This window comes from Corvus hawaiiensis, chromosome 1 (genome assembly GCF_020740725.1).
Source record: "Corvus hawaiiensis isolate bCorHaw1 chromosome 1, bCorHaw1.pri.cur, whole genome shotgun sequence".
Classification (NCBI taxonomy): Eukaryota; Metazoa; Chordata; class Aves; order Passeriformes; family Corvidae; genus Corvus; species Corvus hawaiiensis.
Window position 1 is genome coordinate 50,739,384 of NC_063213.1, and position 12,537 is coordinate 50,751,920.

Consider the following 12,537-nt stretch of genomic DNA (forward strand, 5'->3'; position numbering starts at 1 on the left):
TTTCCTTTACATTTCTAGCATTAATATTCTCTATTTACACTTCAACTATTAAAAAAATATATTTTTCAGAACTGCCTATGAAGGAAATAGCACTTAGAATTTCCCTTAGGGTTCTGATCTATAGGTGGCTCTACACACACTGTATATAAGGTATGTAAGCACTCTTTGATATTTGATAGTCAACATTTACATCGTTTAAGCTATGCATATGTGTAACTCCCTTGCTGTACCTGCTGCTTTGATCTCAGTTCCATATACCAATAGGAGTGAATCAATAGCACAACTTTATCTAAATATTCCACACATCTATAGCATCTTTCATCAAAGAATCTCAGAGCAAGAAATAACCCTTTGCAATCATATTTGTAAAAATACAAATATAAATGTATGCTAATGGAAAATACAATAAGATTTCCCTGAAGGTGTTAAATATGCTTTGGAGAGAAAATATTTTTGCCTTTTCCAACATTGCCCTACTTATTATACTGCCTCAAGCTCTATGTTCCCTATGATACTATACTGACAAGGAAACCACTGTCACCACAGTGAGCAAATACTTTGAGGCAGCTGCTGTGCAACAAAGATTGAAATAGTGAAGATGCAAGTCAGTCTAAAAGGACCACGTGGAGGGCTGATCAGAACTCAGACTCAGGCAACAACTAGAAAATTGTGAAGAGCATAAAATAAAACTGTCCCACGATTATTTTTTCTAGTGATCAATCAGAATGGAAATAAAATATCTGGAAACAATAACCATGCTTTCAGTGAAGCCTAACACTTTGAGATCTTGTGCAAAGTGCTACACATAGCAACAGACATGCAAGATAAAAACTGAAATTTTGTCTTTTGGAGGACTTTCTAATCTCTTTAGATAGGCAAAGAACCTATGTCTATTTCTGTAAACAGTGACTTCAATAATTAGAGACAGTTATTGGTGACTTTAGGAGAACAAAGCCTGCTATCCTACCTGAAAAGAAAAACTGTCTCAAGAGAACTGGTATTCCACTTCCTTCCTTACAGCTCTCGATGTTCATTTTATGGCTTGCCACCAATGAAGCAATAATCTATATATCTGGATAAAATTAGTGAAATACAAGCCTGCAAACACAAGATTCTGGTTAAAAGCCTGCACAACTGCTCAGAATGCTACAGATACCATGTTAGTTTCAAGAAGGGCTCTCAGATTTTTAACACTTTTAGTTTTATGTTGTCCTTTAGAGATCTTGCACTTCCACAGTGGGAAATATTGTGGATTTTTTTGTAATTTTGCTTTTACAATTTACTTTAACTTGAGTGCATGCATTTTCCTTTAAAACACACAATACTGAACCTTGCTGCTTGTCAGGAAAAGGCAAATTCATCTTATTTTGCCTGCATTAAAAATAAAATGCTTTAAGAGCTTAGAGATTACTTTGAAAATAGGATAATTTCTCAGTTAATTTATACCACATCTACAGAAGACTCAACTGCAATTTTAAATTAAGAAATCTTATTCTTTCACGAATTTTCCCACAACCTTCCAGAATGATTTCTACCACTCCCATAACTTAATGTTCTCTGACAACCCTATTACGAGTTTCAGTCATAGAAACAGATGATTTTTCCCCCAGCAGTCAAATTGTCAGGTGAATTTCACTACTGTAATTTGATTCTAATTTGTACATACCTTCTTTCTTCAATTAAAAAAAAAAAAAAAAAGAAAAAAACACCACTTTTCTTTTCAAACATATGATTGGCATATTTACTGCATAATTGCAAACTACAACTATGGTTTCAGATGTTATACCCCTGCACAGAAATGATGGATTAGCCTGCTCTTTACTTGCTTTGAGGTAAATGCTGCCTCTGTCCCTTTTTATCCAACCAAAAACTGTGCAAAATTTTTCTTCCAATATGTGTGAATTTACATTTTACCCACTTCCAGTGTTATATGCATGCTCCAATATGAGCATGCATATATATGCACAGCAACTGAAATACTAGATTGATTCAATACAAAATGTATAATGGAATGGAACAGAAGATAAATTATGTATTCACAAAATGTTGCGGCATTCACAAAGTGCTTCACTGCATGTTACTAACAAATGAATATTAAAACAATGTAACCCCCCAAATCCCAGTTTTCTTAACCCACGTTAAAACATAATATAAATGAATAAGAATGTTAAATATGCTCTTCCTTCCACATCCCTGCCTAAGAAAACAGAAAAAAACCAAGGAGAAATAGCAGTAACAAGTATAACCAACATCCCAAAAATCTGACTGGCTTCTGGAAAAACTAACAGGTGCTATCAACACCAGACAAGAATCTTTTGACTCCATAGGGACTATGGAAAGCATGAAACCTTCTGAAGCATTTGATGTTCAAGTGCAGCCAAAAGCAGCTTCAAAGTGCTTTTTGGCTGGATTGTAAAATCTCACCATAAGATACAACAGATTTGATGACACTGAAGTCTGCATCCATCAAAGTCCATCCATCAAATATAATTTATGCTGGATTGATCAAGTCTCATATCCCTAGCATAGTAAGGAACATGGACTTCAGAACAAGAACAGAACCAAATTGGCATATGCTCTTTCTTCCTTCACAGAATAACTTAATATTAATGAAGAAATGAAGTGGGGAAACACTAGCTGGACAAGAGAGAAGGTACTGGGCACAACAGATTGTGGGTGTAGGTGAAGACATGTAAAACCACAATGTCAAGAAGGAAGGGGGAAATAGTTCTGAAAGCTGTTTTGGTGTTTGGTAATGTCTTACTTACCTACCCCTCAGAACTCATGTACAGTGTGAGAAGCCATGGAACTAAACAGAACTTATTTTGTTCCTTATAGAAAGGCAAACAAGAGGTGTGGTCTTTATGAATGAAAACATGAAGATCTGAGACAGGAATTCAGAATATCTGTTACACTGAAAAAAATGAAAAAGTGGGAATGCTGCAGAATAAGGTGCCATGAATGCATTTGTATAGAACTGCTGCAAGAAAAGATTAGAATCCAAGATGACTGTGGATACTGGAGGTGCCTAGCTTGAGAAGAAAAATTTATTTTGGGCATCTAATAATAGTGAAGTGATGCTGACTCACAGTACAAACTTGTCAAGTCCCGAAAAGAGACAACACAAAAATACATGCCATCAGTCAGAAATCAGGTAGTGAAATACTTTCCAAGAAAAGAAAATAAAAGACCTGATGAAAAAGAACATAAACAGTTTAATATAGTTGCTGAGCCAATGGGTTTAAAAAAAAAATCCCACATGCTAAACTGTCCTGAAGACAATGAGACCAACACTTGCTGGGAGGAAGGCAGTTCAATTTCTAGCTAATTCCTTCTCTGGTGAAAAGTCTCAATTCCAAAAGTTTTTCAGCAATCTGTATAAGTCATACATTTTCCTCTTGTATACATGCCCCTTTTCAATACCCATAATATATTTGTTCCTTACAGAAGCTTTTGAGACATCATTATCTAGAAGGCTCACCTGTATGTTTGCATTCAAAATGTCTGACATTAGTCCCTCTCATGTTTCACTGCATGGTACAAGTTGATGTGATTTTTGCTCATTGCCAGAATTGTCAAGACACCTCTGCATGTAAAGTGCCTGTGGTTGTCCATGACTTTCCTACTACTGCAGGTATCAAGAATATCTGTGAAGTCTTGTCTTTGCTAGGAAGGATGACTTGACTCCTGTTGTATGACTCCTACTTATGATGCCTCTGCAAGCCTGTTATCATTTTACCCCAGTCCACAGCTGGCACTGACAAAGCAGCCCAGCTGGCACATAAACTTTCATGCTGCTCTTTTGATCAGACTTACTCCTCAGAAAGGTCTCTGTGTTTTTCTTAGACTGCTCTTAACACAGCTAAAAGAAACCTGAAAAGCTGTAAATAAGCTATCTTCTCAAAGACATAAAGAAATTGTGCAGACTCTAAAGAATTTGGTCATCTTAGGATAGCCTGCATATAAGACACTGAATTTTTCCTGAAATAATGTCAAAGAGGCATAGGCCAGGGCCCTGACTGCATCCACCTTCAAGCTTGGATGACTGAGTTAAAGCATCTAACTTGAAAAGTGCAAACTCAGCTCTTCCACTAGTAAGAGCTGTTATGAAAAAAGCTAGAAGCAACCCTCTTCTCAACCGTCCTTTCCTCGTTTTGCTTTGGGAGCTACTTTTAAGCAGTCTTTACTGTTGGTCCCCTATGTCTGCACCTGGTCTGATGCCTTCCTGACCTTGACTCGCACTCACTGGCTCACCTTCCTGGCTTGCCCGGAGACCTGCCACCTCACTGAGGTGATCACCAGACTGTGTCTCCCCTACCATTTAATGGGTATCAGCCCTGGGAATTTTCCGAACAACATGTCTCAGCCATCACTGCTTACAGTAACACCATGAGATGAGCTGGAACACCCCAGTTCCTGCCAGTGAATTGACTACTGCTATGTTTTACCTGTGGATGCTGGTTGATAGTGGCTGAACAAGAGCCAGGTGGCCAAGAAGGCCAATGGCATCCTGGCTTGTATCAGAAATAGTGCGGCCAGCAGGACCAGAAAACTGGTGGTTTTGCTGTACTTGGCACTGGTGAGGCCACACCTTGAGTGCTGTGTCCAGTTTTGGGCCCCTCACTTCAAAAAAGATATTGAGGTGCCTGAGCATGTCCAGAGAGAGGCAATGGGGCTAGGGAAGGGTCTGGAGCACAAGTCCTATGAGGAGCAGCTGAGGGAGCTGGGGTTGTGTAGCTTGGAGAAAATGAGGCCCAGGGGAGACCTTATTGCTCTCTACAACTCCCTGAAAAGAGGCTGCACTCAGGTGGGGCTCAGTCTCTTCTCCCAGGTAGCAAGGGACAGAACAAAAGGAAATAGCCTCAAGTTGCACCAGGGGAGGTTTATGTTGGATATTAGCAAAAATTTCTTCACTGAAAGGGCTGACACTGGGACAGGCTGCCCAGGGAAACAGTGGAGTCGCTATCCCTGGAAGTGTTTAAAACGTTGTGTGCATGCAGCACTTGGGAAATGTAGTTTAACAGTGATTACAGACACGCTGGGTTAACGATTGGACTCAATGACTTAAGAGGTCTTCCAACCTTAAGAATTCCAATATGATGCTATTCCAATCTCCCTCTCCTAGGATGAGCGGAAACAACCACCACGTTTCAGCAGGTGGCCCCAGACAGCCTCTCGGGCTCTCACGCAGAGGCAAGGCCCACGGTTCAGCCCGCTTTTCCCCCGGCGCCACACGCGCGGCGTTCATCTCCTCACTGGGCCAAGACCCCCCCGCCCCGTTCCGCGGCTCCTGGCGGGCCAGGCGGGACGCGCCTCCCCCGCCCCTCAGTGCGGCCCCGCCCCGCCCCCGGCATTTAAAGGGCCCGTGGCGGCGGTGCCCGGGCGGTGTCCCTGTGTGCCCGCTATGGCCGTGTCGTGCTGCCCCGGGCGCTCCCCGCTGCGGCCCGGTCGTTCCCGCGGGGCTGCTGGGGCTGGGGGAGCTTCTGCGGGGGCTTGCGTAGTGCGGGGGGGGGCGAGCGGTAGGGCCCGGTGCGCGCCGGGGGCGGGCGGGCGCTGGATTCTTTGGATCGCGGACGTCGTGGGCGAATAAAGCAGGCGGGCGGGCAGTTGTGCTGTTCCTGCCGCGGGGGGCGCGGAGCGGAGCCGCCGCCGGGCCCAGCGCAGATGGAGCTCGGCAGCCCCGGCGCCGCGCCCGGCGGAGTGTCGGTGTCGGCCGTGCTGCCGGCGGGTGGGAGCGGGGAGCGCCTGGGCGGTGCCACCCCCAAGCAGTTCTGCGCCGTGCAGGGGAGGCCGCTCGTCAGCTACGCGGTGCGGGCCATGGAGAGGTAACGAGCCCGGCGCCGCTCGGCTCCCGACCGCGCCCCGCGGGCTCCTGCCGGCCCTCGCCGTGCCCCGGAGAGTCCGCAGGCAGTCCCCGCTGGTCCTGGCACCCCCGGCGGGTCTAGTTTGCGTTGCGGTGTGTCTCCGTCCCTCCCCTCCCGGTCAGACCGGGCAGGGAACGAGGTGTGTCTAGGCCCCCTCACCTGGGAGGAAGTCCCGGGCGGGAGCTGGCACTTTCCCCACCCCAGCCTGGCTCCAGCGCCGCCATCCCGGGTGGCTCTCCGCCCTCCTTCCCCAGCCCTGCCCATGCTTCGAGGGTATGCCGCATTTCTTGGCTCCTGGAGATCATCTGTTCGAGGCCCCTCAGCCTCGAAGCTCGAGGGTTTGTGTAGCTACAGTGGCTGGTTTGGTGAGCTATGAGCCCACCGCAGCTGTTGGAGACAGTCATAGCATTATCCATCAGCCCTGAAAAGAGATCTCTACTGCCTCTGCCACTGGAGATGATCTTTATAATGTCCAAAGGCCTCGAAAAATGATCTACTCCTCATGATGGGATGAATGAATTCACTGGTGTACAGCACTGCATTATACTCCACTGTTGCCCATGGTAAAATACCTTGCATCAGCAGGAAGTTTAAAGCACGAATGTTTAAGTTATAGTTGGACTAGAAGCTGATGGCTTATGTAGAGTGAAGCTTCATTTGTAACTTTTCCATGTTTATGTTGTAGTGATACCACAAGGAGTAATGGGTACAAATTGAAAGATGGGAAATTTAGGTTAGATATTAGGAAGAAATTCTTTAGTGTGAGAATGGTGAGGCATTGGAACAGGTTTCCCAGGGAGTTGTGGATGCCCAAACCCCGGTAGAGTTCAAGGCCAGGCTGGATAGGGCCTTGAGCAACTGGGTCTAGTGGGAGGTGTCCCTGCCCATGGCAGGGGGGTTAGGGCTAAATGGTCTTTAGGGTACCTTCCAACCCTTAACATTCTATGATTCTATGTTGGAGCAAAGTATTAAAGTAATGGGATTTCTTAGCAGCCAGGCTTTTCCTTTTCATAAGGCTGTTGAGTTCTAGGCATGTGACTGACAGTTAATATATTATTGTCAAATGTTAACATAATGTAAGTCTTGTATCTAGTGTCACTTGAAACACCGCAGGTAGGAGCAGGGTGTCAAGGGGAATTCTGAATATGTTGCAGTAACTTGTAGGAAAACAAACCTTTAGTTTAGAGAGAATAAATGGGGAGGAGTGGAGATTGGTGAAAGAAATAAAATTGCCAGCATCTCCCAAAGTTCTTAACACATGGAAACTTGTACAACATCAAAATTGGGACTCTTTTTCCATTCCCACCCAGAGAGGCTTCCCTCAGGTCACTTGTTACTTTATGAAAGAAATACTGCTTGTTTTCTTTATTTAATTTTCAAGAGTAGCCAGTGGCAAAGCTAAGCATATCAGTAAGCAAAGAGTCCAATCCAAAGCTTGCCACAGCTGTAATTTCTGCCAAAATGTCATGGGAATCTACAGAGAAGAATTATATCCTCACTCAGTGTATTGGAGACCTGGAAAGGAGAACGGAGGGAGGTTTGGGAAGGAAATGTTATGCATCTAAAAAAAACCAAAACTCTATTTTTACTGCCAGTAAGCTCTGAGAAAATAGCCATACTTTGAGCAACAGTATTATACTTGTCCTAAAGCTGCAAAAAATTAGAAGGTTGATTTCTAGTTGTACAGTTTAACCAAGTTGATTGTGAAGGTAACAGCTTGATGCTTTTGCTTAGAAGTGCAATAACTGCTGCCAGTGCTCTGGCAGGCAGAGCTTCCTGCCACCTCTGCTGAGTTAGAGTGTTGACTGGTATAGATGTGTATGAGCAGCTGGGAACAGATGTACTCCAAAGCTTGGGATGGCTTTCATTTTCATCTCAACACTTTTACTTCTGGCACTGAAACTGCAAAGGATGTACCTTGTTCTTACTTTGTGCGAATGTAAGCGCAGAAATGTAAAATTGAGGAACTGCAGTTCATCCCATAATCTGCCCAGAAGTGGCAGATTTTGTGTTTAGCTTGATTCTATCTTCTCATGTCTGATGTAATTGAATGGGTGACCCATTAGTCTGTAATAACTTCAACTGAACTGAGTATCTCAGCTACTGCTGCTGTTTTTGAGCTTCCTTAAATCTGAAAAAAAGGTAGCAGTGTATAGACATGAAATACATGAACAGTTCAACGATGTGCAGCTGCTTTGCATGTGGTTTTTAAAGATCAGTAGAAAAAGATTTTTATGCTGTTCAGCTGCAAGTAGTGAGACTGAATATCAATGTGGAAAAATGGGCGGATGAGACAAGGGCAGACATGAACGAATAAGCAGTGCATCCTGTTGCATAGGATAACAGCATGTAGAACACTGGCCTGCCAATAATAATCACAGATGATACCCTGAGGAAGAGGAGGTGAGCAGAACTAGGGTAAGGAAAAATCATTGGTTTTAACTGCCAGTGCAGTGGCACTGATAGGAAGGTCAGGCCCTACCTTCGGACTAAAATTAAAGTGTGTTAGAAAACTTAAATGTCTCTTTTTCCCACTGGATTTGTTGCTGCTTTTGTTGAACTATGCAAGGCTTTTGCAACAAGTTCAACTGATTTAGAATGGCATTCCTTGTTTTTGCTTCTGTAGCAACTATCAGAATTCTTTCTTCATTTGATTTTTTTTTTTTTTTGGTGTGTGTGTATGTTTGTTTAGAATAGAACGTTTTCAGTTCCTTTTCTGAGACAGGGAGGAATCCTAGCTCTGTATGCACATGTGCATGCATATTTTACTAAAGCTATAGAGAGGAAAACAAACTAAGGTAAAGACTGATTTTTAAAATCATTGTGGAACAAATATGCTGTTGCTATTCTTGCTGTGCTCATATTTCACCAGTTGTTGAAAGTACAGTGAGTAGTTATAAAAGAGGAAAAGCAGAGTTAATATCTTCACTGGCAGAATTAAAATTTTTCGTAGAGGTTTCAGGCAGCTTTGTTTATTACTTTATTGTAGTATCTCAAAACAGGTGGGTGTCTCTTAAGTCCCCTGGGGAACCTCCCAAAGGAGCACCTCTTTGGAAGTGTCTTGCATAGTTTATTTGCCAAGTATTTTTCTCCATTGATGCATATTCACTGGCTCTATAGGTCACACAATTACAGTTTTGTTAAATGCCTCTACGCTGATAGTTCCTTTTGTTCCATTATCATAAGCTTATTTTTGAAATAGCTTATGAGCGAAAAATAGTTATAGCAAATTTATGGAGGTCTCTTTTTTATCATGTCTGACTCATAGGGAGCATTTTATTTCTGGAAAACATTGGATGGCTTCTGTATATGAGATCCTCCAAACTTTCTTAATATACCATAAAAGCTTCCTGCTTCCATTTTTGTACTGTAAGAGATATATTTGTATTAATATATTTTTTCATATGTCAATAAATTCATAACAAAGCTGTTATGGAGCAAAAAGAAGTTATGCTTGCATTCTGCAAATGCATTTTGTTCTTGATACTTCTTTTTCTCATTTGTTTTTTGATAAGGTTAGCAAAAGTAATATAATGATTTATCTTGCACCTGTGAAAGTTTCTGTGGCAGCGAAAGATCCCGTCTAACACTGCTAAAGCCATCTCAGCAGTAACTGCCTGGTTCTGGCCTTGTTTTGCTGGTCTCAGTAGATTATATTGAATAGTTTGTTGCAGGAGATGGAGTGTATTTAAGCCTTATGTCAGATTTCAGCACTGGTTTCTATGCGAGTAAACTGATAGAGGGTTAAACCTGGGTCACATTTGGACTTCAGCATGCCATTTAGGTGATACAGTTTCAAAGTGGGTTTATTTCATTTCCTCTGCAGTCTGTGTTTTCAAGTAATAGCTTAATCTGTTGCTGAGTTAATGAGCTCCTCTACTTTCAGTTCTAACTCAGCTAGTGTAAGTGTTTGTACTTTGTTTGAAATTTAATGGAACAGTACTATTTTCTACTAGGCAATAAATCTGTCTGTAGGTGATGACAAGAAGGATAGCTGCAGGAAACAAACATATAGTCCTTTTCTGCCTCACTGTTTGCTTTCTGCTAGTATTGGGGTCCTCCCAAGGCAGTTGTAAAGTGATTGTAACTGGACTTGTCATTTTGCTTCATTTGGTCAGACTTGATTCTCCACTTTGGAACCACAGCCTGTGGTGTATTGGAAGCACTAGAATTGTGTGTTGTTAAAGCACGTTGGGGTACAGCATGGTGATCTTTTTCATGTGTTGTGCTGATTCTTTCTGAAGCTTGATCCAATATTACAGTTATAAAATTGAAATTGTGTCTTTAAATTGTATTTGAGCAGGTCCTGAGTAGGTTATTATTTTAGTATGAAATCTTTCTAAACAAAAGGATATGACAAATTGAGGGAGAGAAATAAGATTCATTTACTGCCAGATTGAGTGTATGCTGATATCTTTCTAGTTCTTTAAAACATTTTGCGACATTTCCATAAGCAGATCTTCGGAAGAGCAAGCAACCTGTGTGGTGCACAGCTCTCATTTATTAAGATTTGTGGCATACTTTACTGGATTAGTACTTTCCATGAGTTTTAGTGGGACAAAACCTAAGCTGTTCTGTATGTAGTCAATCTAGAGGATATGCTTATGCTCTTACATGAATATGTTACATCCCTAAATCCCAGCTCTAATTACAGAATGTGGGTCCGGAATGAGTTTAAGGAGGACATACTCAAGTTTACAAATGTGTTTATGCAGACACAGGGTGGAGCTGTGACCGCATCCTGTCACTTTTTGGTGTATTGTACCACTGGAGGCCTTGAGCCATTCCACCCCTCTGTGTAGAGATTTGTCACAGGCTGGCCAGTACTTGTGTTATCTTCCCCTCTTCTCAGAAGATGCTGTGTACTACTACCCAGTTGCCTCATAAACTGTTTCATTTAACTCCAGAAAGGGCAATGTCAGTACTCTTCTTACACAGTCACAGTGACTGTGCAGACCGTCCAGTTTCTGGGTACTGTGTAAGGCTACAGTCTTTCTGGAAATAGAAGTGCAGAGCTCTTGTTCTCACTTAGTGTGAAATAGCTCTTCTTGAATTTTGCTTTGTTTAAATGACTGACTCTCAGTATTTAAAAGAAGAACTGAGATGAATCCAGTTAATTTGCCCTAGTTCCAAGCTAAAGTCATGCAGAAGTGCTACATTTTGTAGCTAAATGTATGCCAGAAATCATATGAGAGATTTTTAAACCTTTTGATGGACCTGTGGTGAGTGACAAGTTGAAATGAAACTTGAAATCACATGACTTCAGATTTTACATTTGAGCAGCTTCAATACTTAAAGAATGCTGAGAATATATTGGTTTGGCTGTATTTTCTGCCTTTGCTAATACTAAAATGAACATAAGGACAAGTATTTTTCTTTTGAAGAATGGTAATAGCACTTTATTTTAAATAGTTATTTTACAATTAGTTGAAATAGTTTTCCATGTATTACTAATTGCAACCCCCCCTCTCCATACATAAGGTGGAAGATGCTCTGTTGTTACACGTAGTTCTAAGGGACTGGTTCTAACACTGATACTTCGCTTTTGAAGTAAGGATAGTTCCCAGGCAATGCCTACTCATGTGTTATTGCAGAAATCAGTATCTTGAGCCTGTGTATTTCTGAACTGTGAATTTCTTACTCTGATTTTTCTAGCTGGAAATATTTAGTTCTTAGTACCTTAGTTCTGCTGGTGTCTGCAAAATTAGTTTCAGTAGTTTTGCTAGTTTTATTTGCGACAGTGTGTTGTACTTGTCTCTCTCCATAGTTGGATGTGTAAGCTACCCATGGGTAATTTTAACATAGTAATTTTTTTTTTAAAATCATTGCTCATCTGATGAGTTTCTTGTCTGACTTGCTAAAAAGCTCTTCTGCCATCTGTGGAGACAACAGAAAGGGAACACAGGTTTTTTTTTTTTTTTATGTTCTCTACATAGGCATTTAGAAAATAAGACACTACAATGGATTTGAATTACGGTATTTCTGTTGTTTTGAAGTACAGTATGCCACATATGACTAGAATTTGTATTCCTAGATACTTTGACAGAAGTATGATTTCAACCTAGCTTCAGTTGTGACTGGTTTTAATCTTGTGGTCTGTGGGTCATCCACTTCTTCCCACACAACCCCTCAGTTGTAGAGCTCGACTGATACCAACAGTAGAATCTTGGAGATCTCTAAAAATGTACTTTTGATATGATATTCTTAACTAGCACAGCTATGTTTTTACATTTTTCTAGCTTCCTAAAGCAGAAACCTTTGTGTTTATAAATACATGTATTTTTTTCAAACTACCAGTATAATGTTTCCTGTCAATATTAAAGTGTTACAGTTTTCATTCACTACCATTCTGTCAATTACTGCTCATGCCTGTCTTGATAGTGATCTTTTTTCAGACTTTTTCTTGATTGTCTTATTCCCTTGTACACTGTGTACTTCACTGGAACGTGGAGTATTCCAGGTCACAGGATTTACCAGTTTATTAGAAACTGATTAGCAAACTGTCACTGTTTGATTTAGAAGTTCTGCTTGAAGTTAGGAATGATGCTGGAGTAAGAAATGTTTTGAAGGCTTTTGAAGAGTTATCAGAATGTGCCCCTCTGCAAAGTGGTTGTTGGAAGGAAGTCCCTTCACAGAACTCCAGTGTTATTGGTATAAATCTGTTATAGCTCTC

The 12,537-nt window shown here is 41.6% G+C and overlaps 1 protein-coding gene across 3 annotated transcripts in view; it reads left to right on the plus strand.

The window, feature by feature from the left end:
• Positions 1-5,612: 5,612 nt before the first annotated feature.
• CRPPA (CDP-L-ribitol pyrophosphorylase A) overlaps positions 5,613-12,537 on the plus strand; it is a 110,959-nt gene continuing 104,034 nt past the window's right edge. Inside the window, exon 1 of one of the 3 annotated variants that reach the window (XM_048304310.1) lies at positions 5,613-5,825. In XM_048304310.1, the coding sequence (XP_048160267.1) occupies positions 5,665-5,825 (161 nt within the window). In that variant the 5' untranslated portion in view covers positions 5,613-5,664. Of the gene's footprint in view, positions 5,826-5,908; positions 6,428-12,537 lie in introns of those variants that run through there. The other 2 variants (XM_048304301.1, XM_048304319.1) reach the window with 2 other exon arrangements.